The 27,581-nt window shown below is 36.2% G+C and overlaps 1 protein-coding gene across 1 annotated transcript in view; it reads right to left on the bottom strand.

Annotated features, from left to right (window-relative positions):
- Positions 1–27,377, bottom strand: part of LOC120776705 (ammonium transporter Rh type B-B) — a 33,821-nt gene extending 6,444 nt beyond the window's left edge. Inside the window, exons 1-5 of the mRNA XM_040107601.1 lie at positions 26,498–27,377; positions 21,009–21,177; positions 17,690–17,855; positions 15,914–16,175; positions 5,019–5,209 (exon numbers count right to left, since the gene is read on the bottom strand). Coding sequence (XP_039963535.1) covers positions 5,019–5,209; positions 15,914–16,175; positions 17,690–17,855; positions 21,009–21,177; positions 26,498–26,657 — 948 coding nt within the window. The 5' untranslated portion in view covers positions 26,658–27,377. The remainder of the gene's footprint in view (positions 1–5,018; positions 5,210–15,913; positions 16,176–17,689; positions 17,856–21,008; positions 21,178–26,497) is intronic.
- Positions 27,378–27,581: the final 204 nt, after the last annotated feature.

The following is a 27,581-nucleotide window of genomic DNA, read 5'->3' as shown; positions in this document are numbered from 1 at the left end:
ATCATCGCCATTAACTTGTTTCATCAATTGAAACGTTTCGGTAAAAGTTTTACCAATTTTAAAACAAAATTTAATGTTGGCTCTTTGTTCGAAGCTCATTTTCGCACCGATAACACAAACATACTGACAATTAAAACGCAATAACTTCATTTCCAATCTATGAAATGTCATGAAATTCTTACTGGACAATCGATAAAGATAGTAGATTCTAACGCATCAGTCAACATATAGATGGCGTCACCAGGGGGCGCTAGATTCAAAAAGTCCTGCTTAATTTGGAATACATCTTGTATACCACTGTTCTATGTTGTCCTAGTTTTTCCAAAAAAAACCGGCAACCATTTGCTTGGAAGTGCTTCGTGTGCGAACCACTTTTGTTGGATTCAACTCATCTTGAAACACCCATATAGTCGACTGCTGTTTACTTTGAGTCTCATACGCGTAAATCCACGATTCATCACCTGTAGCGATTTCATCGACGTGTTTCGCAGCACCGCTATCGTATTTTGTTAACATTTTTCTCGACTAATCGACACGAGCCTTTTTTTGAGCGATTGACAAATTGTGTGGGATCCAACGCTAACAAATTTCTTTTACAGTCAAGTGATAATGCAATATTAAATGTATACGCTAATCCCACTAATGCTCACAATTGTCTCAATCTCACGATAGGTCACATGGCAATCTTGCAATATCAGTTTGCGCACATAATCAATAGTTTTCGGAACAACGACTAATTTTGAACTATCTACACGAAATTCGTCTTGGTATGATCTACGACCTCGATTGAAGTTACCATTCCATCGATAAACATTAGTCGTTGATGGAACTTCATCGTCGAAAACTGAAGTAAGTTAATCTATGAGCTACCACGTCGAAAGTTGTAAAAAATAATCGCACAAAAGTCTTCGCGAATTCATTCCATATTTTGGTCAAGAAGAATATTTTAAGTTACTGTAAATAATAAATTCCATTCAAATTATTTGAAGCTCCTAATACAACGACAAACCTCCGAATACATGTATCTCTGGTCAGAATGAGCTGTCATAAAAACGAATCAATCAATTGATCCAGGACGAATTCAAATTTGTACAGTAAGTAAGAATTTTCGCTCACACCTTTAGAATATAATTACACAGGTTTTATTCCATTATTAGATAGCGTGTTATACTCAAAACAGTGTATCTTTGTGGATAAAATGTCTAAATTTGGGCGAAAACTTGTCTTAGGCTCCATATAACTAATATCAGGATTTGCTAACATTCAGCTGACTTTACTCCATACAAAAATATATAGATATATAATTGCACCTTAAGGTATTTCCCTGGCTTTGATTCTTGCAAGTTGCAAGAGTATAAAATGTTTGGTTGCACACAAACTTAGCCCTTCCTTTCTTGGTTTTTGCATCTTATGAATAACCAGATTTCCAATAAATATGAAAATAAAAATTTTTTGCTTAATTTCATTTGAGTATTTTGTTTTACAACCTTTAATAACTTTTATTGCATTCGTCCTTTTCAGACCCAAATTAGAATTAATTGGATATTATTTCTTAGTAGTTAACTAGCTTTTGATACCTCGCTTAAGGAAAACATAAATATTATCAAATAATTTTACTTGCCCCGCGGGCACTATTTCTCAAATTTCAAACAACTTTAAGCACAAATTACAAAAGGTTCCTCCCCACTCTCTTAAAATATCTTACTTTATTTATTTCTTAAGCTTATGGAGAAATAGTTTAATTTGGCCATTGCCTGCACCAATACGAACCCTTAAAAATAACGTCGACAAATTAACAACAAACTATTTTACACCACAAACAAATATTTTATTGATATGCCTCGCAATAAAGGACGTGTGCCAGTGTGTGTTTGCTTGTGGTTTTTGCTGAAAATATGCGATTTATTGCCCAAGTAAAAATAATGAAATATTTCTCGCTCAACACTTGCAGTTACGAGTGTACTCTCGACACAGTGTGTTGAAAGCAATGACTCCCATTATTATGCGCTTAGGCCAAATATTTTAATTAAATTTTCCTTTATTGGACCGTAAACCGAAATTGCCATTAGTAAAATTTGTGTATAATAAAGTTTCGGAAAGAGATTGTTAAGCGTGCTGGCCAACTAACGGAACTGTGTCCAATGTTTGACCTTTTTTGTTGGCCATAAGGCAGCTAGTTGTAAATATTTGCTTGTGTGTTTGCTCTTGTAGTTGTTGTAGCGTGTAGCTACTCACTCATACACAGAAACTAGTGGCTGGGGGTAAGCAATAAAAACAACAGCATGCTGGCGGAAAAACAAGGCTACTGCTAATATCATAATGAATATTGCTCAAGCTAATAGCAACAACAACAACAGCACAAACTTATTGTAGCAGTGGGCCGAACATGAAATACCAAGGGTATAACTGAATGAGCGTCACAACAGTATCAACAAGCTCGACCCCAAGGTACGTTCAATATATGTAATATTTGGTGTAATTGTTGTTGTATAGCCATAACGGGTACGTAATCCAGGCATATCAACACACAAATGTGTGCATATATTCCTATTTATGGACATTTTTGCTACATTTACAATGAAGAGCTTCACAAACAATAAAAAACTGGAATTATCTGTTTTTGTAATTCAGAAAATGTTACTTAGTTGTTATATGCAAGCCTTTTTGATATATGCTCCATGAACACTTAGATGTAGTTGTTTATAAATGTGAATACTCATCTACTTACACATTGTGGCCCACCTTTATACATAAATTTATCATTAAATTTGAAAAGTTTGTATGTAGAGCATAAACGCAGGCACTCACTGATGTCTGTATATAAATTTGGCTGGTCGTACAGAGCGTATGAGCAACACTTCTCTATTCATTAGTCGCTAATGGCTTTATGAGTTTCCTCAAATGCACTTACTGTTACGTAGGTATGAATAATTGGTACACAATTAGCTTTTATCGGTTGGGTTTTGTTTGCTACGTTTTGTATAGAGTCTTGGCTCGGTTATAACTGACCAAAACTCCAACAACAAAATTTCCATTTCATTCCATTGCGTTATGATTACGAAGGTTTTTCGTTATATCAAAGAGACCGCTTGTTATTTGCGGCAGAGAGACGTAGCTGCTTCGAAGCTTAAAAATAAAAATAATCAATTTTTTTACAAGTTATGTATTTGTCGTTTGCATAAAGGCTCAAAAGCTTAGATGATTCGCTTTGTTGGCTGTGTCGATTAAATTAATGAAGTCAAAAATTATTTTTTATGAAAGCTTTTCTAGCTGAAACCCATTTAATGAAAGCTTTTGTACCTTTAAGCTAAATATTCTGAGATTTTCAGACGAATGTATTTATACTTAGGACAGAGCTTTCAGTCAAATCTTTGAAACTTGTAGTCACCGGAACAATGAGGAGGTTTTAATCTACTTCGGTAGAACTGCCGCATTGGTTTTTATTTCAATAATGGGAAGCTTTATTATGATAGAAACGTACTTTATGTTTTGCTGATGTCTACCAAGAGATGATCGCTATTTGAGAAAGCTTCTTTGATATTAGATAAAATATGCCGTCGAACTCGTTTTTAGAAAAACTCTTACCAACTGCCGAAACTAAAAGAATTTTGCATCTATTCAACGCCGTAATGAAATTAGAAATTATTTAAAACTGTTACAGTTATAAAAACATATAGCTTTTTGAAAACTTAATTTCATTGATATTTACTCCAAAATGAACAAGTTATATTATGTTTATCACGATGCTTTTAAAATTCCGAATAATTGTATATAGGCTTTCACAGCGCCAAATTAAAATTAGAATTTTATTTTGTTTGTAAAGGCCGGTTGACAGATCAACTAAATCTTGTGTGAAATGGTATGCCTGTATATTCACCAGAACCACAGTCTGAGATATTGATCTAAAATTTTTCACACATCGTTTTCTCGCCAAGAAGCTGTTCATTTGTAGGAGTCATTTATATCATACCGATATAACATGGAAATGCTATAAAAGCTGTTCGAATAACCTCAAGCCCTTGTATGGAATGTCATTCAAACTGATCGATCAAAATCAAACGACGAAATATAGTATCTTGACGAAATTCTGCAGAGTTATTGTCGAAAGCAACGCCACAAGCTCCGTAATGTGGTTCAGATCGGGCGGCTATAACATATAGCTGCCATACAAATTGATGTATCAAAATCAAGTTCTTGTATGGAAGCGTTTTTATTTGAGAAAAGTATTATATTGGTTCATTGCTGTGTACATCATGAGTATCTTGCTCCATTCCACCAAAGCATTGTGGGCGATTACTGCCTTCATCTCGCTTGGCTTAATTGATATCCGGCCATGAAATTTATTTGAGATTTCATAAATTACAGATCATTTGGCACAATCCTCATGTGGATTTCCGAATTGGTTTTTATTTCAATAATCGAAAATAATTTCCAATCTCAATCGAATCATAAATGTCACTCACACCAGCGCATATGGAGCGTGAACAGCTTTCCTAGGAGCCTTTCGCAAATTCGCCCAAAACCAAAGCATTTATTTTGAATGCAATTCAATAATCCACAGAATGCCTACAAAATGGACGATAATTATTGAACATTTCAAAATGTAAGTGAAATTTGTGTGGTGAAATTTGTAGCAACTGAGCCGATGTATGCGCACCTAATTGCACGGCTGGTTGCACAGCGTAATGAAATGTGTTGCGGGCGTGGAATGTCGAATACTCTACAAGGCTTAGGTCAGAATTCCATATTCACTAATTAGCAGCGGTATAAATGCGCTACACGCGCACACGCACTCGGCCTGCGTCATGTGCGCTAATGCATAGCTTTGTTTTTGTGTTGCAACATGCGAAAAAAACCAAATTTCCCAATAACCAGCAGGCACTTGCAACAAAGCGAGCTTAAAAGCATGTCGGGCACAAAAACAACCAAATAATATGTACATAGTAACACATATGAAATTTTAGCTTGACAAAAGTGAAGTGTAACCAGTTTGTAGCAGGGGAGAATTGCGAACTTACCGAGAGGTAGCTATAACCCAACACCGAAATGCAACCGGCAATGATGCCAATTAATATAGCGCCATGTGCACCGACTAGCAAATTACAAACAGTGCCGATGGCCACGCCGCCAGCCAGTGTTGAATTCTGTACATGCACCATATCCAATTTGTTCTCGTGACTAACAAGTGCCGATACTATGAATGTTGTAACTGCAAAGAGACAAAACAAAGACGCATTGGTATTAGTACTATAACGGCATGCTAAAATTCGCTAAAATGTATGAATAGCACAAAAATATGCTCACAAATACATGCAAAGTGTACACAAATACAAATATTCGAAATTGATGTATGTGCACCCGATCTGCTGCATATACATACATACATATTGATGGCCTGGCTTAAAAACGACAAATATCTGTATTAACCCAATACATGCACACACACTTAGTATGAATGCTTATTCGGACCACGAAGTTATGTGGGTTGCTTGCCGACTGGTGAACCAAAGATTTCGAGCTCGTTTTCTAGTTTGATTACGTTCTTATAATGCGAAAATATCTCGGAAGACTTCAAAGTTAAAATTAAAAGTGTTGATTTCACAGCTTTCCGAATTTACATTAATCGTGTCGTAGTACATAGTCTTTCCTGCATAACGTATCTCAAATTTGCGCGTTCGTAAGAATACAACTCCAATGAATCACTTGATTAGTTTTCAGCAAATTTTAGATTCTTCAGATTCGGTTCTCTTTGGAGCGCCATTTGTTAGATTTTTTGGCAATCTCATAAAGCCTGATGAATATAGGTTCCTCAGTTAAGTTGTCTCTCTTGGGCGACCTGTACTCGACGACGATTTTGCATCACATTCAGATCTTCTGGTACGACTCTAGCATTGACACGCTTCGTACCCAAAACATTAACCAAATGTGTTAAAATCTCTGATGTCAACACGACGGTGTTTAAGCACTGTTTCTTTAACGATACCATTTCGGGACATATTTCAACAGATGGCCTTGCCTTAAGCTCGCCAGTCCGAAACTTGCTGATGTACTTTTTCTTTTTCCAACTGTATGGAGATCTGACTGCCAAATAAATGAGTTCTTTCCTTGAATTCGGACGTCAATCGCCAATAGCTCATACCCAGACATTTCCGAGTAAATTTATCTCGTGATTTAATATTATCTCTAATGTATTTGTGAGTCTTTATGAAGCTTTCGACTAGTCGTTAATATAAATTTCTACTCTAGATTCTAGTTTAAATCTTGTTAACCTCACATAAAGCACAAGAAACAAGTGGTGTACCCTGTTTATAGAGTTTTAAGATATTTTTGTAGAACTTAAATTAAAATAAAGAACAAGATCTCGAAATAACTGGAATTGCTCCGAATTTCCAAAAATGACTACTGCAAATGGGCCCAACACCTGTCGTAGACAAACGCATCAAATTATTGTGTTACTATAATTATTATATTTAACTGTAATCCTCGGTAACATTTGCATTCATTGTTCACTGCTTGCTGTATACATAAGTAGATGCGTACAATTGTCGTAGTTAAGCTTCGACATGAATAGACCGCTGTTATCACTGTCACACGAATCCATCAGCTTAAAGCGGCTAATGATGACATTATGATTTATTGTTACTGAGCAACACGCAAAGCTACACAAATATGTATTATACTATTCAAACGTAAAGCTTATTTTTATACTCTCGCAACAATGTTGCTAACGAGAGTATTATAGTTTTGTTCACATAACGGTTGTTTGTAAGTCCTAAAACTAAAAGAGTCAGATATAGGGTTATATATACCAAAGTGATCAGGGCGACGAGTAGAGTTGAAATCCGGATGTCTGTCTGTCCGTCCGTCCGTCTGTCCGTCCGTCCGTGCAAGCTGTAACTTGAGTAAAAATTGAGATATCATGATGAAACTTGGTACACGTATTCCTTGGCTCCATAAGAAGGTTAAGTTCGAAGATGGGCAAAATCGGCCCACTGCCACGCCCACAAAATGGCGGAAACCGAAAACCTATAAAGTGTCATAACTAAGCCATAAATAAAGATATTAAAGTGAAATTTGGCACAAAGGATCGCATTAGGGAGGGGCATATTTGGACGCAATTGTTTTTGAAAAGTGGGCGTGGCCCCGCCCCCTACTAAGTTTTTTGTACATATCTCGGAAACTACTATAGCTATGTCAACCAAACTCTACAGAGCCGGTTTTTTCAGGCATTTCCATACATAGTTCAAAAATGGAAGAAATCGGATAATAACCACGCCCACCTCCCATACAAAGGTTATGTTGAAAATCACTAAAAGTGCGTTAACCGACTAATAAAAAACGTCAGAAACACTAAATCTTACGGAAGAAATGGCAGAAAGAAGCTGTACCCAGGCTTTTTTTAAAAATTGAAAATGGGCGTGGCCTCGCCCAATTATGGACCAAAAACCATATCTCAGGAACTACTAGACCGATTTCAATGAAATTCGGTATATAATATTTTCTTAACACCCTGATGACATGTACGAAATATGGGTGAAATCGGTTCAAAACCACGCCTTCTTCCAATATAAAGCTATTTGGAATTCCATCTGATGCCTTCTCTGTATAATACGAGTATAAACATTAGGAACCAATGATGATAGCGGAATAAAACTTTACAAAAATACGGTATTTGAAAAATATTTAAATGACGGATAATGAAATCTCGATTATCACTTTACCATGCGAGAGCATAAAATGTTCGGTGACACCCGAACTTAGCCCTTCCTTACTTGTTGTAACTATGAACAGATATATTATATACTATGTATATGTAGATGCATACAAATTCAGTTAGAAGAGATGTCGCACAACAAAACGTAATAATATAAAGCTTATACCGTGGTAGTTGCATTGATGCCCAACTATTTTTTGTGCCTCTGTACCAAGCTCAACAAGTGATAATTATGTGTGGGACAAATTGCTTTCTACAATTTGTACTACCATAAAGATCTTCTTCTGCAAACGCACATTGGGAACAGCCCTAAATTTTAACCAAGAATTGGTCGTCTCTTTTTCTGGGCAGTTGATGAAACAATAAGAGATATTAAATTTGGCAAGGTCTCGCTGCTAAATAGATAATTTAGTACAAATGATGATACTATTTTGAAGAAGGTTTCTGCTAGGGATGAGATTACGTTCATAAATGAATATTATAGAATTCGAAATGGTGTCAGGGATATTATCCTTATAGTAGAGATATGTGACCTCGCACATAGAAACCCGGCTAGTTTGTCAAAATGTCGATTATCGGCGAACAGCAACAACAGAAGGCGACAGCCAAAACAATGAGCGTTCGATTACCATGACAACACTCAGACGGCTTCATTGTGCTAATCTGCTAACATAGTAACGAACAAGGAGGAAGAGGGAGAGAGAACACGTGCTTCACATCTTTCAACGCCTCTCGTGAAAAATCCTGTTTTGACACACTAGCCGGGTTTCTATGTGCGGGGTCACATATGTATGTCTGTTTAATAATATTAGATTTGCTAATATCCCGTTCAATGCATTCATCGGTAGTGGTTTATTTCCACATCGGGGTATTCAGTAAGTCGAAAAATTCTGATAAAATTCTTGGCTTTAATATGGAAAGGATGATACCAGTTGACGAAGGAGAGATCAGGAGTATTTTTATTTAGCAGAGAAATTTATTTCTATAAAAGTAATGTTTTCATAATAATGTTCATATAAATATTTTTTCTATATATGTAAAAAACTTCACAAAGAGAGTGAATTCAAAATTTAGTCCCTTTTCACCAGTTTTTATAGTTCCGAATTAGTACGAAGCAGTTTTGAAAGCAGTGTGAACCAATGACTTCAATTAACATCAGCAACCTATAGGTTAGAGCTAATACTTTATAGCCCTATTTTAATTTTTTGCGTCCAACTCGCTTGAATTTGGTTAGGTTTCTAGCTTCAAGTTGGCTAGTTTTGCAGCCATTACCACTTAAAAATCAAAACCCCGCAATTTGACGCGAAGATACAGGCTGACTCATTTAGGATGGCTAGCGAACGCAAAATGCTATTATTATAAACAAAATCTCGACGCCATAACCTCAAATAATTGAAAGCAAACACATAGGCATTTACGAAAATGCCGTGATTTCAATTTCACCACAACGCATTAGCAACGTGTTGTTACTTGTTTTTGCTACTAAAGTGCCAGCTTATACAGATGGTCATAAAAGTTATCGTACCGCAAGTGTAAATGCACAAAAACAATCAGCGTTGATGTGTAACATATGGGGGCCAGGCAGAAGTTCAGCCATTTGCCGAAGTGCTGTTACTGTAACAACCCAAATTACATGCACTGTAATGTAAATACTTGCATAATGAATATACATATATATATGTATGTATGTAGGTGCTGCGGTATACCATGTCCCTTCTCCCCTTTCTATCAGTGGCAGCAACAGGACTGTTGTCAATGTCATATCATTGCAAATTTTTGGTGAGTTCGACTTTGGTGCTTTAGGTTGCTTGCCTGCTGGCTGGTTGTTAGCACTATTAACTATTAGTTTATGTGGTGGCTGCTCGTGTGCAGCGTGTAATTATGGTTGTTGGCTTGGTGTTACCAAAAAATTATGGCACATTATGTTGCAGCATTACCGTGTGTGTTGTACCGTTAAGCACAAAATGGCAGCGTCGTGCAGTTACGAAAAGCTTGTTGCTCTAACACCCAGCTTAGAAATTGTATACTGCTACAACTACAACGGCAACTACAAGAACAAATACTGTATAGAGGCAGTGACTGTGTTGGCATTTTTGTGCAATATTTTAGCTTAAAAATCAATTAAATAAGATTTTTCTAATAGTTACTATAAATGTTTACAATATTCTTGAACCACCTGCTCTCCGAAGTGAGATGTTGTTGCAACGTATACACTTGTATACATATTACTGCACATATATTTGCATTTGCCTGCGTTTTGCGTGTGTGTTTCGGCGTTTAGTACGCTGCGTATGGGCACCGGGGCGTATGAGTAACAGTAAACAGTTTAAATTAACACCGCCGCCGGTGTCATTTGGACCATAAAATGTTTTTGCGCAACAAAATGGCAGCAACAGCAATAAGCATGTGTCTGTGTGTGTGTGTGCGTGGTCATAGCTATGCGCTTTATAAATAGTGCAACAGCTGTGCTGGCAAGCTAACGTAGATATTGTGGATATAGCAGCCTCATTGAATGGCAGCCGCACAGTTGCATTATTGTCTTGGGTTCGGGCAAAACACAAGTGCTACATGGTGTACAACATGTCGGCTGGCTTCCATGGTAATACTTCCCTAATGCCCAATACAACCGAACTTGGCCTAACTTTAATTACACTAGCGACAAGGGCTCAAGTGAATGGCCGAAAACAAAATAAAAACTACAACAAAAATAACAAATAGTTAGGGTAAATAGGAAATGTAATCTGTGCGAATGTGTGTGGGCGTTTCAACATGCGAATAAATATATATAATTTGTTGTGATGTAAATACCTCACATATTGTTTGTTGTTGTAATTGTATCTACTTAAAATTGTTTTTGGGTATGTTATCTGAGTTACCGATTGTATTAAAAAATATTTGCTCATAGGAGCTGTTTGTTATCTTAAAAGTTGTAAAACTTTTAAACGGACTTACTTCTTCACCAAGGAAGATGTGCACCAAGCTGGTACGAACGGACTGACGGACAGGCAGACAGTCACTCGGGTTTAAACTCGTCTCATCCTTAACATTTTTATATATATAACCCTATATCGAACATCGATTTGGAACATCGTATAACCGAAAATGAAAACAGGGGCAGGAAATAGTGCATAAAATAGCAATTGGACTTTTATTTAAGCTTCGGAATGACATATTTCGGACAGCACTCTAATTAGCCTGACAAAGAAGACTTTGTACCTGATAAAAGAAGAAGCCACTCGTTTCTAGTACCCATGTTCTTTATGTTCAGCTTTGAATATGAAAAAGAATGATGTTATATTAGAAGAGTTTACATTAAATGTTGTGGAACCGCTACTAGCAAAGTCCTCTTTCTTATTACTCAAGAAATGAATTGAACTGACCTAACCTCTTCCTCCTGCACAGTAGATGCTCCTCTTGCCTTGCACAAATTAATTTATTAATTAATTACTAACTAATGCTGTATTCGCTAGTTTAGCCATTTAAATCGGATAATTGTAATATAGTTGAAATTATTTTTGCGATTTTTAAATTGTTCTTGTAACAACTTCTGGTTTTCACCGTTATTGCGTAAGCATTTAATTTCATATTTGCCATATTTTATGTACTGTTAGTGTCGCCTACGCTTGTGACGGCTAATTCATTCATTGGAAACTGTGTTGCCACCTTATCCGCAAGGCTGCCTACAGCAATTCTGCAAACTGCTGCTGTTTACCTGCTTCTAGCAACACAATTTCCACTTCCTTCTCTAGTTTTCCCGCTATGGCTGAGGCATATTGTTGTTGTTGGCGTTGTTAACTGTTAGCAATCTAGTGTGCTCTCTACTTTTTGCCCTCCTCTCGTCGCCACGGTTCTCTTGTTGTTGTTGGCATGTACACAAGTTTAGTTATTAGGTGACTACGAGCAACTTTGTTTGACAAAATACGCAATAAAGTCCGTCCTTAAATATGCCACCCATGCGACTTGCGCGAGTATGTGTGCGCGTTGCTGTAGTTGTTGTATTTATTGCTGCCGTTGTATGTACGAGTACATATGTGCTTTTTGAACGTGTTTAAAATAATTTTCGAAATGTGTTAAGGCTAGTGTTTGACATTTAATTAGTTCGTGAGTGGAATACGAAATTTTGTCGCGTGATCAGCGGCGCAACACATGCGTATAAATTCGTCTACCTCAAATAGCCAACAAGTGTTATTACAGCCACCTACCGGCAAACATTTCTATGACTATACATATGTATGGGTATATATGTCCAATAACTCTAGCAACACATACACATATGTACATATATTTGTGCGAGTGGACACTTTTCAAAGTAATTATGGGTATATTTGCCAGTGTGAGATATCAAATTTCGGTAAACGGCAGTATTTTTTGTGTTCTTATTAAAAAAGGTCTATGCAGACATATTGAAAAACAACAATGTGAAAATAAAAAATTTTAAATGTTATCTATGTATGTATATACATACATACATATGTAAATAAAAACGAATCGCCAAAATGTATGTACGCTCATAACTCAATAACGCCTGTACCAATTTGGCCAATTCTTTTTCTTAAATGTTCGTTGAAGTTCAAAGATGGTTTTACGGCGAGAAAAATTCGAATAATTTCCGGAAAACCCCTAAAAACAGCCTTTTTCTTTTCCCTATACAAACGATATATACATACATATGTATGTACATACATACATATGTACATATATAAAAATGAATGTTTGTTTGTTAGTAACACTAAGAGAACGGTTGATGAAATTTTTCGGGAAAGGTTTAGAAACAAATTCCTTATACTTTTCATGAGGAGAAGTCGGAAAATTGGACAATTCCAAAAAGTAACATTTTCCATACACTTTTTTTTCAATTTTCGTTTGTTTTGTTTTTCAATATTTTGATTTGTAAATTATTTGAATCGTTCAATTGCGGTCGCTTGCTTTTTTATTCCGGCTATCCAAAGGAAAAATTATTGAAAATTATTCAGCGAAAACTTTATGTGTGTTTCAGACGAAGTGATCAATTACTGATTCAAATTTGTTACGAAGCCACGAAGAGGTCGCGCTAATATTTGTCGGCGTTATTTTTGCCATCAAAGTATGGCAGCCCAAGGAAAGGCAAGAAGTACTCCCAAAATGCGATGACATACGTGCGGAATTATGGATCGCGGTCAATCAGCTAGCGATAGTAACGATATCACAGCACGACTTTTTAAACAATAGCTGCGATGTTTGACGGTCTTTATCTTGAAGCAACCTATGGTATATATGGTGCTGTTAGATGCTGAATGTATTCTGTTGCGTGTTGCCGTACGCACACATTCTTCTTTGGATGCGGATGGTGATTACACCAGATCAAATTGATGAAATCATTTCAGCGGAAATTCCTGATTCAGAGATAGATCCAGAATTATACGAAGTGGTGAAAACCAATATGGTTCATGGACTTTGGGAACCTTACAATCCCACTTTGGTTTGTATGTCTGACAATAAATGAACGAAACACTACTCATGTGCTTTTCTTTCGGAAACGGAAATGGGAAATGATGGATATTCACTGTATCGGCGTCGCTCACCAGACGACAATGGCAGAACATTTAGCATTTAGAGGCGTGAATATCGACGTTAACAACACATCGAAGTTGAAAACATATGGATCGTACCATATTCGCCACTTTTGTCTAATTCACATTCAAAACTCATATTGACATGAGTTGAATATTGTAGATTAGTGAAATCGATCAAATACGTTTGGAAGTACGTCACCAAAGAAAGCAACATAGCGGTTATTGGCCTTGAACGATATGAGATCAGCAGTATCAAATGGGTCGATATGTGAACTGCAATAAAACGCTTTGTAGGATATTAACTTTTGCAATTCATGAAAGTTTTCCGACTGTTGTGTGTCTCGCGGTTCAATTTCATTTAAGTCATTGCGTATTGTGAATGGTGACAATCAACAGGACACAAGGAAATAGGGAAATGCTATGTTTTTCACACGGCCTGATATTTGTGGCGTGTTGACGAGTTGGAAACCCATCTTCTCTGTATATTAACGCACCAGAACAGAAATCAAAAAATTATGTTTATTAAGTTGCGCTACATTAAAAAAATGTACGAAAATAAATCACTTTCGACACAATATAATTTCAACTTTTTTGCATTTCAAAACACATAATTTCACGAAGGACAACGGCTGCGGGGTCAGCTAGTTTTAAAATAAATTAGAAATATTTCAAATATGGAATTATTTAAAGTGCCTCGTAATGTAAGTTTGACTTTGTTTTTCTTGTATGGACATGTGGACTTCTATTTGACTTCCAGGAGAAAATGTTGGGCACCCCTGGTATAAATAATCAATGGTCTATGGTAAATAGAACTTTTAGTGTTAATCTGGCGCTCATTTTGGTTTAAAACTTCAGATCATTGCTCTTTGAGCTTAAGAAACTTTATTTGAGGAGTTTCGAATTCAGCGCCTCAAAGCCATAGCCTCAATCAAATGATAGTGTAACCAATATTATTCGTTATTAATATTGTATATACAGGTATAGATATACGTTATAAAGCCAACAAATAGTTTGATATGCCTATATTAGGTTTATTTTTATTTTTAGTATCAGGACATGTAAGACAAAGATGCTCGCTGACTTTGGAAAAACTACCTAAGATTTCTGTTTGAAAATATTTATATATGATATAGTGGGAATAGGGAAGGAATTGACCCGATTAATCCACTTTTGGCTATACTCTAATTAGAGAGGGACGGTCTCTTAATTTTTAATGATATCTCACATTCAGACCGATATATATATTATGTATAAAGTCAACATGAAATTCGGAAATCTTTGTACGAGGTATGCGTGGCCCTTTTTGACATCACGACATATTTTTTCCAGAAAATGATGTTTTCTGCCATTCAAAAAAGTACATCCAGTGACTAATATTTTCGGTAAAAGGTGAGTCATAGACACCACATTTACGGTATTTGGCGACTTATAGTTATAGCTCGATTTCCGCACAACATGAGATGGCATATGTTGAATACACTTTGTGTACAAAGCCTTATTTCGATAACGTCAGTAGTTCAAAATTTACACTGTAGAGTAGCAATTTCGAAATGAAGATATGCAACTAATTTGGTTGATATTGGTCAAGTAGTTCTTGAGACAAAGCATTTTTCAGCTCGAGTGCAAAATTTAACCTTTCGCAGCCTTTTATTTGTTGAGTTATGAAGCTTTTAGCAGCATATCTATTATATAAGGAGTGGGCGTGGTTATCATCTGATTTCACCCATTTTCACAGTTTGTGAGATATGCATATTAAACCTATTAGAGGATGGGCCACACTCACTTTTGCATCAGAAGTGCGCTCCTAACTGCAAAACTCTGAATCAAATTACTGTTTTTCATCATAATTTGTGGTTTCCAATAAACAGCATTTCTTGGGAGTGGCAATAGACCGATTCCGTGAATCTCAAAATACCGGCCCCCCTTGGGTTCTAAGTACTAAGTTTCATTACAATAGCTACATTTTTATTCAAATCATCGCTTGCACCAGACAGACGGAAAGATAAATGGACAGACGGTAGCTCAGAATTTAATTCTTTTCGTTATTATAATCATTCATATACATTTGTATATTATATATAACTCCATATCTATCTAAATATGATTTATAGTTTACAAATCTGTATGTATAAATTTATGTACATATTTATACATGCAACGGTACAAATAAAACCATCATAAGTTCGCAAAGGAACTGACAATGCCTCAAAGCAAACACTTGTTGCCTGATCAAATGCAAGTGTATTAGGCCAATATAATGCTTGAGTGTATTGCACAATCTACGCCTGCAAGCATTAGAATCGTTCAACAACAGGTGTTCGTACAAATGCTATACTTCTAACTGTAAATGTATGTATTCAAGCTTAAAGCCCCGTACGAATCCGTTCCAATTATGCATGTGTGTGTGTGTGAATATGTATGTATGTACTGTGTGTAGGCAAGCAGCATTAACTTTGCTTTAATGCGCTCAAGCGTAAGTGTGAACACAAGTACTCCTGCCATTGTTCCTGTTTGCGTTCATGATCCTTGTTGCCTGCTTGCATTGCATTGTTCGCAGACCGCTTACACATCCAGGTGCTTTTGTGCGAGGGTGCGTATATTTCTGTGTATATGCGTGCAAGTGTGTGTGTGTGTGGTACGTGCTTACCTGTTGCCGCTGCTAATGATAAATACGTGTTGAGTATGGCACGCTCCCGGGCGTTGCCGTCGGCCAACACCGAATTAAAGCTCGGCCAATACACATACAGGAACAATGTGCCGATCATGGCAAAGATGTCCGACGTGTAATTGGCTCCTTCGTATTTGCCAGCCGCATTTTGTTCCTTGCCGGGGCGCAGCATTAGACTCACCGCCAGACCGAAGTATGCACCAAAGGCGTGCACCGTTATTGAACCACCAACATCACAGGCCTGCGGGTATAAGGGGGAGCAAGCAATGAATGAAAATAAAATTATAAGGTATAGCTACAGTTTTGCGAAAATAAAAAATACCAACAAAAGCAACGAAAAATCCTTACAAACACTGAGCAAAGGCAGCTGCATAATGCGAAAAATGAATAAAAAGTTGCAGTTTCTTTTTGTAAGTAGCAGCTGTTCGTCAGCTTTGTGCTGCAAAAAGCTTTTGAAAAGGGCTTTAGTTGAGTTTCAACGAACCATGCTCCGACTCTACATACAAGTACATATACAACGTAAGAAAAAAATATGGAAATGTTTTTGTACTGGAATATCCCTTAGGTGCACGCAATTACAGTCATTTAGTTACCCAGCAAGAAATTTGACACTTACAGTTGGATTGGCTTTTTCAAACAGAATGCTATTTTCTAATCAAAACCGAATGTTTTGAGTACAAAGGGGATAATTAGATCAAAAATCTGCTATAACATTAATGCCGACTTAGTTCGTAAGTATTTTGACTACTAGATAAAGATATGAACTAAATTGAAGTTAAAAGTTTTGTTTGTCAAAAAAAGCCAAGGCCACGTACTCTTTTCTTTCTATAACACTGTAAATAAAGAGCTTATAATGTAAAAAATGATAAGTATTAGTAATATAGTCTGAAGTCTTTAAAAGTAGTATCATATTGTTAGCTTTTAAAGACTTTAGTGCTCTACTGAGCTTATAACTGCAATTGATTTAAGTACTGAAAGCATTAAAACTTTTAAATCTATATATGGCTGCACTCGAAGTGGAACTTTTTGAACCTATTTGATAATATTTATTTCATACCTTTTATATCATGCACGGGTTATCAATTTCTTGTAGGGAAAACTTTTTTACGAGATATCTTTAGGAAATTTGAGAGGAATCTCCAAACAAGTTGTTCCGATCGGAGCAACTGGACATCAAAACTATCAAAAAATCAAGTCCTTAAATGGAAACCAAAGTTATTTTGTTTTGTTTTGTGGTTTAATTTACATATGAGTATTTTACGTTAGAGGATCGTCTGCTTTGTAAATATATGTACATTTAAATCCTGAAACGCAGACATACAAATGTAAAGGAACTATTTAAAGTTTGTAGGTTAGATTTTACTGTTATTTAATTGTTTGTTGAATTTCTTATCACTGAAAAAGTTTTTTTAATAATTTTTTCGTCCATGTCAACTCATATTCACTCAATTTCTTGCTGGGATGTTTCCACTTTTTACGCGCAATTTTGTATTATATAATATGAATATACTTCAGTGCTACTTCTAGGGTGTTTAGTTAAGCGGATTTAAAACACATACTCTGTGTAAAGGTTTTTGTTTTTATGTACATACATATGTATAGCGTCGACCGAGAAAGACTGAATTTAAGGTGTTGCAGATTAAGCAATATGGCAATAATTAATGAGTGTTTTGTTTTTATTTTTCTTTTTGTTGTTAATGAAAGAGAGTGCTTTTAGTAAAGGTTAAAATTAAATTTTCCAAAAATTTAACTTACGCTGAAAATGTTCAAAGCCACATATTCATTGGCGGCGAATAAAACTATTTCGACTATGGCCATAAACAAGAGTTGAATCGGTGTTGTACGTCCCAATAATGCACCCATACTAATCAAGGGAACAGCGGCGGCGATATCTGCATCCACAATGTTTTCCAGAATTAAGCTGTCAAAGAAAAAATTTTTAAAAGTGCATTTATTAATGAGTTTAAAAGGTTTTTGAAGATTTCGATGGTAGATTGGTTCGAGAGGTATCAAAAGTTTAGTCTAACCAGATATCGGGCGTCTAACACGGAGATGCAGTTAGAAAGCTATGTAATAATTTATACTTTCTTATACGATAAGAGTAATAAATCTATTAACTTTATTATAAATAAGCATTATAATAATATGAAATTTTTTACAGCATCTTCTTTGGTCTATATTTACCACTAGGAGAAGGTTTGGTAAGCGAGTACGAAAAGAACGCGAAAGATTTTTACAGTTTCTCTAAAGAATAACCAGACTAGTGGCAGTTTATCTTACAAAATATTAGTTATTTGTGCATTGAAGTTCGAACATACAGAAAATTGAAAGATTTAGGTAAATATAAAGTAAAGAGCTTGGTAAAAAATTGCACCTCAGGTGCAAAATATGTAGGGTGTGTCTGTTTTTTTGTAGCAGTTATCTATTTTTTTGTGATAAGGTTCGAGTCAGTTATCCTTGAGGTCATGTAACAGTGGGCCCAGAATGATGTTTCGACCTTGTTCGGATCACAGGAATAGGGTTGTTGGAAGAGAGGGATTCATTGAACAAGTGAGAGGTGGTTAGAAACAAGCGAAGATTCATTGCACGCAAAACATTTGTATATTTGGTATGTCAGCGTCAATTGTGGATAAGTAGGAGACTTGTCCAAAACGAAGTTGCGCAAGGTTCACTCTAGATCTTTGGCGAAACTCATGCTCTGTTTCTGCTATGAGTGGTGATTTAACTCCAAGTACGCCATTCGCTGGGAGGGAGTCGGTGAAGGTGTTGATAGCTCCACTGTGAATGATGGTGGGGGTGGTTAGTGTGTGTCTAAAGTTTGCTGTGCCCGTTGTCTTGCCGGTGTACTGTTCGATGTCGCCGACGTAATGAAGGAATGACCTCTTTATACTACGGTTGCCAGAGAAGATTAAGCTTAAATTTCTCATATCTCCATAGATGATGAGTTCAGCAAGAGATTATCTCAATTTTGGATTAATCTTAAAATTATTTGCATCAAAACTATGCAAATTCGCACCTAAATCTTTCTATTCACTGACTATATTGCTAAATTCACGTTACTAACCGCAGTCTTTTAGAACTGGCAATGTTAGTCGATTTCAGGGTATGAAACATAGTGATATTTAAAGAAAACATGTTTCATGTCTGCGTTGAGCTTTTCAGGCTGCAGGCATTTTTTGTTATAGAATACACGGAGAATGGAGCAGAGTAGTACAAGCAAATTAATGTGATAGTTGAGAGATGAGAGGCCATGGTAACCATGTCGCTATAAGCCTGCGGCGTCGCTGACGCTGAATGCTTTGATAGACGATGCGTTTTATAAAAATAAGTAGATATGCAGCGGCAAAGTGCTCGCCAGACACCTGCACAACTGAGCTACAACAACAACAACTAAACATGCACCTGTTTTCGCCACAAGCTGTTGTGGCAGATTCAACAGATTGCACGGCGCAGTGAATGGAGACCAAAGACCGCTTTGTGTGTTGAGCAAAAAATGCAATTTCTTTTATTGTTGGCGCGCTTAAATGATTCGTCTTAGGGAATATAATTCTTTTCTCTCTTGCGTCTGCACTTTTGCTTATCAGCTATGCATGTGTTGGTGCATGAATCTTATGTTTTATAATAAACGCTGCATCCGCACAGCTCTTTGTATGTGCGTGCGTGTGTATGGAAGAACATCTTTGTGGTAATAAATGCAGTGTCTGCAGCAGTTTTTGCTCCTTTCTAATTTACTGTTCAAATGCAGCGCAATAACAGGATTTGTTTTTCTTCACTTAACGCTCGTTGGTGGTCTTTGTCAAGCTTGCTAAGCTCACTTTTTACAGTCCGAGCTTATGTTATCTCAAGATTTCTAGCAAATTTCTCTTTCGTGTTATTTTCTTTATTAAACTAGCCGCAGGGTCACTGCCAACGCTGAATTACTTTTGTTCTGAACTTTGTTATTATGCCGTTATTTTCTTTTCCAATCATAATTATCTCAAACTGTGTCTGTTCCATTTGAGATTTTCCCTGCGGTTGGCATAAATAAAAGCCTACATGATGTAACAGTTTTCAACATAAACAAGAAATTTTTTCAAGTTTGCAATTAAAACCAATTAATTTTTGTTTTTTTGGGAACCATGTCAATATTTCATTGTCCACGGCACATCATACAGCCAGTGAGCTGATATGAATATTTAAATCTTTTATTTATTTTGTGTGATTATACCAAACCTCGTCTCGTCTGGAAGGTATCCTACCCTGGAAGTGGCTATTGAAATCTAAGATAACCTTGGGAGAATATATTGATGATAGCGCTATATCCGTAATATTTTCTACTGGAACTTCCTAATTCGTATATTCTTATAGCGGAAATTGATGCCACTTTCTGGAAAAGGAGAGCGCAATTTTCAGACTTCACTTAAGAGCTCCGGTAAAGCCTGCACAGCCTGCTCTTTGGATTTCATTTACTTTCCTGACATTAAAATGTTTCCTTAATACTAGCCAGTGTATGTCAAAATTGGCTTAATCACGGTTGTATAGAACAAAATAAATATATTTGGTGTAAGACCCTAGTACCAGGTGGTGTAAGACCTAATGACCAGCTCGCTCAATAAGTACTCGCCCAACATTGCTATTTCATACATTTAATTTTCTAATTTTGGTCAACTCTGTGTGAGCGGACAACGATGTCAATAATGTTTAGAGAAAGTGGAAGTGTTCTATCGCCTGTAGCTCATCGAAGCAGGAAGAACGACATAAAAATATATAATCACGATAGTCTTGGCGAAATTTCCAGTAAATACAAATAATAGTTGAGCTTGGAAATCCAGCGTTTAGAGCTTTTACCAACTTAGTAGCCAATGCTTTAGATAATTTTATTTTCGGGCTTATTTAAATATTTTTTGTAAGGTCAAAAATATTTCTTGGTATTTGTTTTTGTACCTAAATTACTATAAATACCTATTTGAATATGTTTTCAACACTATTCTGGTTCAAAATTGTACTTTGCTAAATCTTTTTATAATATTTTTCTTTATTATTTATTACGTAAATATATTCTAATATCTGGTGATATATTTATTTGTATTTTTACCTTATTTTTCCATCTTCCATATGAAAGAATCCCTTGACCAAAATTGACCATTGTACGACCAGTGCTGCCAAAAATAGCGTATAACCGGTAGCGCTGTAGCCATACTTGCGTAAGAAGGTCATCAAGAAGCCGAAGCCAATGTAGATCATTACCTGAACATCTTGGAAATCTATAAAAAAAGAAGAATGTATGTTTAAGTAAAAAATACTAAGATTTTGAACATTTTTAGATATTAGCAATAAGTAAGTTGCGCATAGTAAATGGAATTCGCTTAATTTTCTCCACAAATATTTAACTTATTTTTGCTACGTTTTTGCGCTGTATACTTCATTAATTAATTTAATTCTTTTTATTACTTCAATAATATAATCACATGAGCCCGCATAGATATATGTATGTACGTACATAGTTTGGAACTGCTTACATGATAATTGAACATAATTATAATATATTTATGGACGTACATATATGTGTACGGTATATACAGGGCTGTAGAGTCAAATCCAATTAATGGCTTTGTTAGAGTAATTAAAAATGGCACAGAGCCACTCATTCTCACTCTGTCATCAGTCTATTAAGCGAATTTATCGCTTTATAATTGATGTTGAAGCCATGCAGATAAACAAGCAACAACTCGCACATACACACATACATACATATTTACATGTTTAACTATATGTATTTATCATAATCGCCATAAGTCCGCTGTTAAGTAAAAAAATTCTTTCGCACACGCACAAAGTCATACATACATACATATATGCAAATACGCATATTCTATGCGTGTGTGTCCATATAGTATATGTGTGTGTGTGAATGCATGTCAGTATAAGCGTATGTATGTATGTATTTATGCCATGCATATTAATTTCATCTAATTGCTTCAATTAGGCTGTTGCAATTGCACTGCCAAAAGCCAATTGTATTAAGATTAATGGCGGGGCTTATCTGGCTCATCTGTGGGAGTGTGAGAAATCCAGGGTGCTCGCGTTTGCGTTGGTGGATGTACTAAATGTGTGCGTGAAGCTCTCAATAATTTACTGTAAATAAACCATAAACTCCCTGCAAGCGCACATGCACACACACATATCTGTAAGGCTTACAATAGTATGGTATGTATGAGTGTTTGCTGGTGTGCATAGTCAAATATATAAATGCTTGTATTTTAACCCGCTAGGGAGCTTATTAATGTATATTCATTACCTTTAGCGAAATTTAAGTACTCAAAGACCTACTGGATATATTTAGTGCTTGTGAAGTGCTCTCTATTTTTGATCTCCTACTTTGGCATAAAAATTAGTTTCGACGAAAAATCCTTTAGTCATGAAAGATCAGAGCTTTGGAAAACAAATTTCATGATATTTAGACGGTCGGCGAAAATTTTTCTGCTTAAAAAGGCAACAGAGAACCTCATTCGATGTTCTTGCTGGTATGTTGTTAGCACATAACTGTAAAGCATTTTCCAGTTACACTTACGCCTCAGCCTAAACTATTCATTTGCAACCATAACGCCCCGTCTACTGTTCAATTGGCTTATCCATTGTTTTCGCGTTAATACAACATTATGGAGACTTTAATAGGCTTGACGCACAAAAGCTGCGAAATTTAATACTTGTTCATATGTGTGTTGAAACAATTATAAAAAACATTTTCAAACATGTAAAATCTAGTTTTTTACATACATATTTTCTTGCATTGCTAGGGATATTACATAAATAATTAATATTTTTTAAAAATATATATAATAAAATATATTTTTTTCTACAATTAGTTAGGTCTTTCCTGTTCGAAACAGTCCAAAAGATTGATTTTTATTTGATATTTCAGTAGACATGAGCTTACCTTTAAAAACTGAGTAAAATATCTTTTAAAATTCAACTTTTTTAAACGAAGTCATTTTTGGTTTTTTGTCGACCATAGGTCATTGTATGGGCAATAACTTTTGGTATTTTGCCTTCGTCGGTGTTCCTGACTTATTTAATTTTTTTTCTGCAAAAAATTTACCGTTGTATTGTAAAATATTAATAAATATACCCTTTAGATTTAAAACAATTGCTTGTTTGGGGTGTCACACTGCTTATGCTCCCTAATTCGGTAAGACCTTCTAATTATGTACAAAACGTTTTCACTAAGCCGGCACCTAATCCCGAGAAAATTAGATATAGCTATGTATGTGTAGCGAAATTTTGTTTTTAAAATTAACTTAAATTTACATATTTGTGTATGTCAATAAGGTATTTACAAAAATATTAAAAACCAATTTTAGCTCATGGTTTGCTTTTATGCCCCCCATGGCGTATGAGTAACTCAATGAATGTAATATTCTGAATATTGTACCTGTATATGTATGCCATATATTTCCAGTTTGCGTATAACTTTCACAAGCAAGTATCTGTTAAGCTAAACAGCTATTAAAAAGAAATTCAAATTTCAGCATCAAATCGCAGCCACATCAATTTTTCATTTCTATAGACAACGTACAGCGTACAGCGATACAATCAGCAATTAAAGTGTTGCAAATTCTGCTCCTTGTGTGTATATAACTATGTATATCATTGTGCCTTCGCTAAGTATGCAAAACTGTGATTCCCGCCAGCATTGCTTTTGTTGCTGTTTTTATTTTGATTGTATCATTTTATTGCGCAGAAATTTTGATTGACAACTTGTATCCCAACATATGGGAAACGTCAAAGTTTTTCAGCCTAAGGGCGCCAATGATACGTACAAGTGTCTAAATTACATGCATGTACATGCACACACATATTCACACATACAAGTATGCATTTGCGAATGTACGTACATTTATCAAATTTTTTGTAGTTGAAGCTTTGCTGCTTTGACGGCTGGAGAAATGTTCGCACCGTTGTGATAAGCGCTCAGTTGTTTATGGCACCCACACATTAACACACTTACATATGTAATGTTTATATTGCAAATTACTAAAAATCACTTTACGACGCAGTAAGCTAATAGATTTTCGTATTATGCCGTTATTAGCCATGCATTTTGCTGATAGATATGCAAATACTTTTGAACTGTTAATAGAAGATTAACACGCTATTAGCATATTTGCTCAGAAACTCGTGACTTACAATTTTAAAGTTGGTGAAATAAGATGTAAAACTGTGAGGTTTTGTTGAACTTAATACATTTTATTGTTATTTAATATTGTTTAACTTATTTAGCTTAAAAACCGAATATCGGCGTTAGCTTTGAAAATATTTCTTGATAACATAATTACTAATTCCATATACTTAAGTACGCGCTGAAAAACGTATATCATATCAGAAATATTGAGTTATAGAATCTATTACTATCAGTTCTTATAAATTATTTTATACCAAGTGGTGTAATCTGTGTAAAACAATCCTAATTTCTGATTTCTACTGCGCGCCGCTACTAAGCGTGATACCATACATATGTACATAAAGATACACAGTCACTATTTTCAACTTTTGTGTATTTGGGACTTATTACTAATTTACTGCCCTTAATTTGCAGTTCCATCAACACATGTCAATCGTCAGGTTTTCTGGCTCATGCCTTTTGTGCGCGCCGGAATTAAATCAATGAATTTTGGTTTTTTATGTCGGGGTTTTCGAGAACCAAATAACACTGTTATTCATCTACGAAGGTATTATCAATTACAACATCTTTGAGGTCGATCCTAACAGGGATCTCATTTGGACAGTACCCCTCTGGCTAACTCATTGGCTTTGTAGTTGCCAGTGATTTTGCTGTGACTAAAACGAGCCTGATGATGACGTAGCTTGATGCTACTCCCAGTGAGAACAGGTACTCCTGGACTGGCTTTGAACACACAGTTAGCGATTTAGCGTGAGTATTCACCTGTTGGAGTGATTGTTATCCTACAAAAAAGAGGCTGCACTTCATAGCGGTTCGTTCACTGCCACCTTAATAGCAGTCACTTATGCCTGAAAAACAGCCTAAAGGTAAGATTGACTAAGAGCTTCTTAGAGAAAACTCCGCCTTAAACCTTTCCGTGAAAAAGCCCACTGTGCATTTTCTTCAGCGACTCGTCCCCATCCACGCCATGAGTAGCTTCTGCGACGTTGTGATCTTCAGGAAGGCAGTTGAGAGAATAGAGAATTTCTAAGTGTCTCTGTTCTGAGCCCTTTATGTACCCAGCTTCACTCAGGCTTAGAACGCAGCAGAATAAAATTGTCTTTTTTTCTTTATATAATATATATATTTTCAGAGTTTGTAATGAGGCTTAAGCGATTACTTTGGTCTGCGATCGTATACAACTGGGATGTATTCTCTTAGTATTGAAAATGGTTAGAATAAATAAAAAGTAGAGTCACACTTTGACGAGGAAAGAACCTTCCTAACTATTCATTAAAATAACACACATCCAAATAAATCTAATATAATCCGTCATAATACTTATCGAATGAAAAAATCTATTTAAATGCGATATCGATATCAATTGTCAATGATTATAACAGCAATTCGGGTTCTTTGTATTTAATAGATCAAGACAAAATATTTTCTATTAACTAATAGCATTTCTAATTTTGATTATAATCTTCGAAATCGGCTTCTTAAGAGTCAATGCATTTAAACAATTATTTTATCCTTTCCTTTCGGAAACAGGAAAAATCAAAACTTTCAGCGAATTCGAACCCCATGGTTTCTTCTAAAAACAGTCTCCAGCTCTGAAAGAGTTCAATTCGGTACCAACACAGTTGATAACTATTGTTGGTCTACTCATAGAAGAAGAAGAAAGCCAAAGACTTGCAGTGACTTCGTTTTTGAAAATATTTTGTGGGAAATCTCTTTTTTTTATCTTTAAGGAGAAGAAGAGTGTGTGGAGTTACTCTCCGTAACATAATTCATTTAAATTTATAAAAATTTGATGTAGAGAAATTTTTTCCAGAAAGAGTAAATATCTATATATATTTGTTTTGCTATTATTTAGGTATAATACTTAGCTAACTTATTATATTTTCTTCTAAAAATTATCCAGTTATTTAAAGATGTACTTTGATAGCACTGGAACTGGAAAATATGCGAACACGCTTCAAATTTCGCAAGTTAAAATAGAAATGTTATGAGGGTCATTGGGAAGAATTTGATAAAACAAATAATATTCTAAAATTCCTTTCTTGAATCTTATTTATTAGTGACAATCGCTATTAGACAGTTACATACAGCTTCTTTTTCAATTGTAGTTAACATTCAACACCTTAACCTCGCCAGATAAAGGTCGTTACGAAAGTGCTTTACTTGTGACTGGCGACTTAACAATCGATTCGGCAATAAAAGCAAATCTAAAAGGTAAGGCATATGAGCACGTTCATACCAAAACTAAAAATAAATATTGATCTTCATTCTCTGCTGGCAAATACATACTTTATTCACTCTTAACTTCGCTTACAGCAGGCTTTGTTAACGCCTTTCACTTACAGCACACTTACAACTAGGCTAAATTCCATTGAGAAAATACACTTTGTCAAGATACTCACGCGGATATTTGGAAACGTGAGGTTCGCCTAATTCTTCGCCTTCAGCGAGGGGCAAAGCTTCATCGCCATAACGCACGAACAGCCAGAAGAGTGCAAGTAGAATTATTTGCACAATCATCAGGACAATGAATCCAGTCACTTTGGTGGCAGGCGAATGCATCTTGTCACAGCGGATGTACACCAAAAGCAGCAGCAGCAAAAGAATTTGAATCCAGGCAATTGCACTGCGTAGCAGAGGGGCAGCACGTCACAAGCAGGGGCGCCGCACTTATTTAAGCGCGTCGTCGACGGATGCGCTGTTGCTGTATTTATATACGCGTGTGTAGCAACTGTAAATGCACGTGAAGGAATTTATTTGCGCACAGCTTTGCCACGAAATTGTCAGCTCAATATGAGATGGTTGTGCTAAGTAGCAGCATTAGCAGCGGCAAACGCACACACACACACACAGCTCGGCAAGGATATGCGCCCAGGATGTACGGCGAAAATGTCGGTTTAACGGTTCAATGCGCTTGTCGCTCGAGTTGAAAGTTTCGCGCGTGTCTTATAACAGTTTCACACAAGCTGTATTGATGCGGAGAATACAACAACAACAAACGCGCTAGTTAAAACGCCAAAAATATTAAATTTGCTCAAAACTTTCGTTCACGTTTCGCACGCGTTTCACACTTACGCGCGAGCTGTTTTCGATTTTCTTTTAATTCACGAATTTTCGCACAAATTCACGGTGTGCGCGCTTGCAACTGCACCCTAAGCGCTCGAGGAGTATCACTTCCTTTTCGTTGGAAACTTTTGCGCGCAGTCTATTTATTGTATGCTTATTTGAGCTGGCTGGCGTGTGTGTTCGCTTCGCCCAACTGCCGGGGAATGTTTGAGCAATTTAGTCGTGTGTTATTCAACTGGCGCGTTTGTGCGAAATTTGACGCTGCCGCTGACTGATTTGTGATCCGCCGGCCACCGCGCAGCGACAGGCGGCGCGTTAGATAGCCCCTTGTGAGAGATGTGGCTATTGTAAGCGCGCGTTTGTATGGGAGTGTGTGTGTGTGGTTGGTGGGGGTGGCGCTGATGGCAGCGCTCAAAGCCT

Source organism: Bactrocera tryoni, chromosome 5 (genome assembly GCF_016617805.1).
Source record: "Bactrocera tryoni isolate S06 chromosome 5, CSIRO_BtryS06_freeze2, whole genome shotgun sequence".
In the NCBI taxonomy this organism is placed as follows: domain Eukaryota; kingdom Metazoa; phylum Arthropoda; class Insecta; order Diptera; family Tephritidae; genus Bactrocera; species Bactrocera tryoni.
The sequence above is the reverse complement of the archived record's forward strand: the minus strand, read 5'-3'. Positions and strand labels throughout refer to the sequence as shown.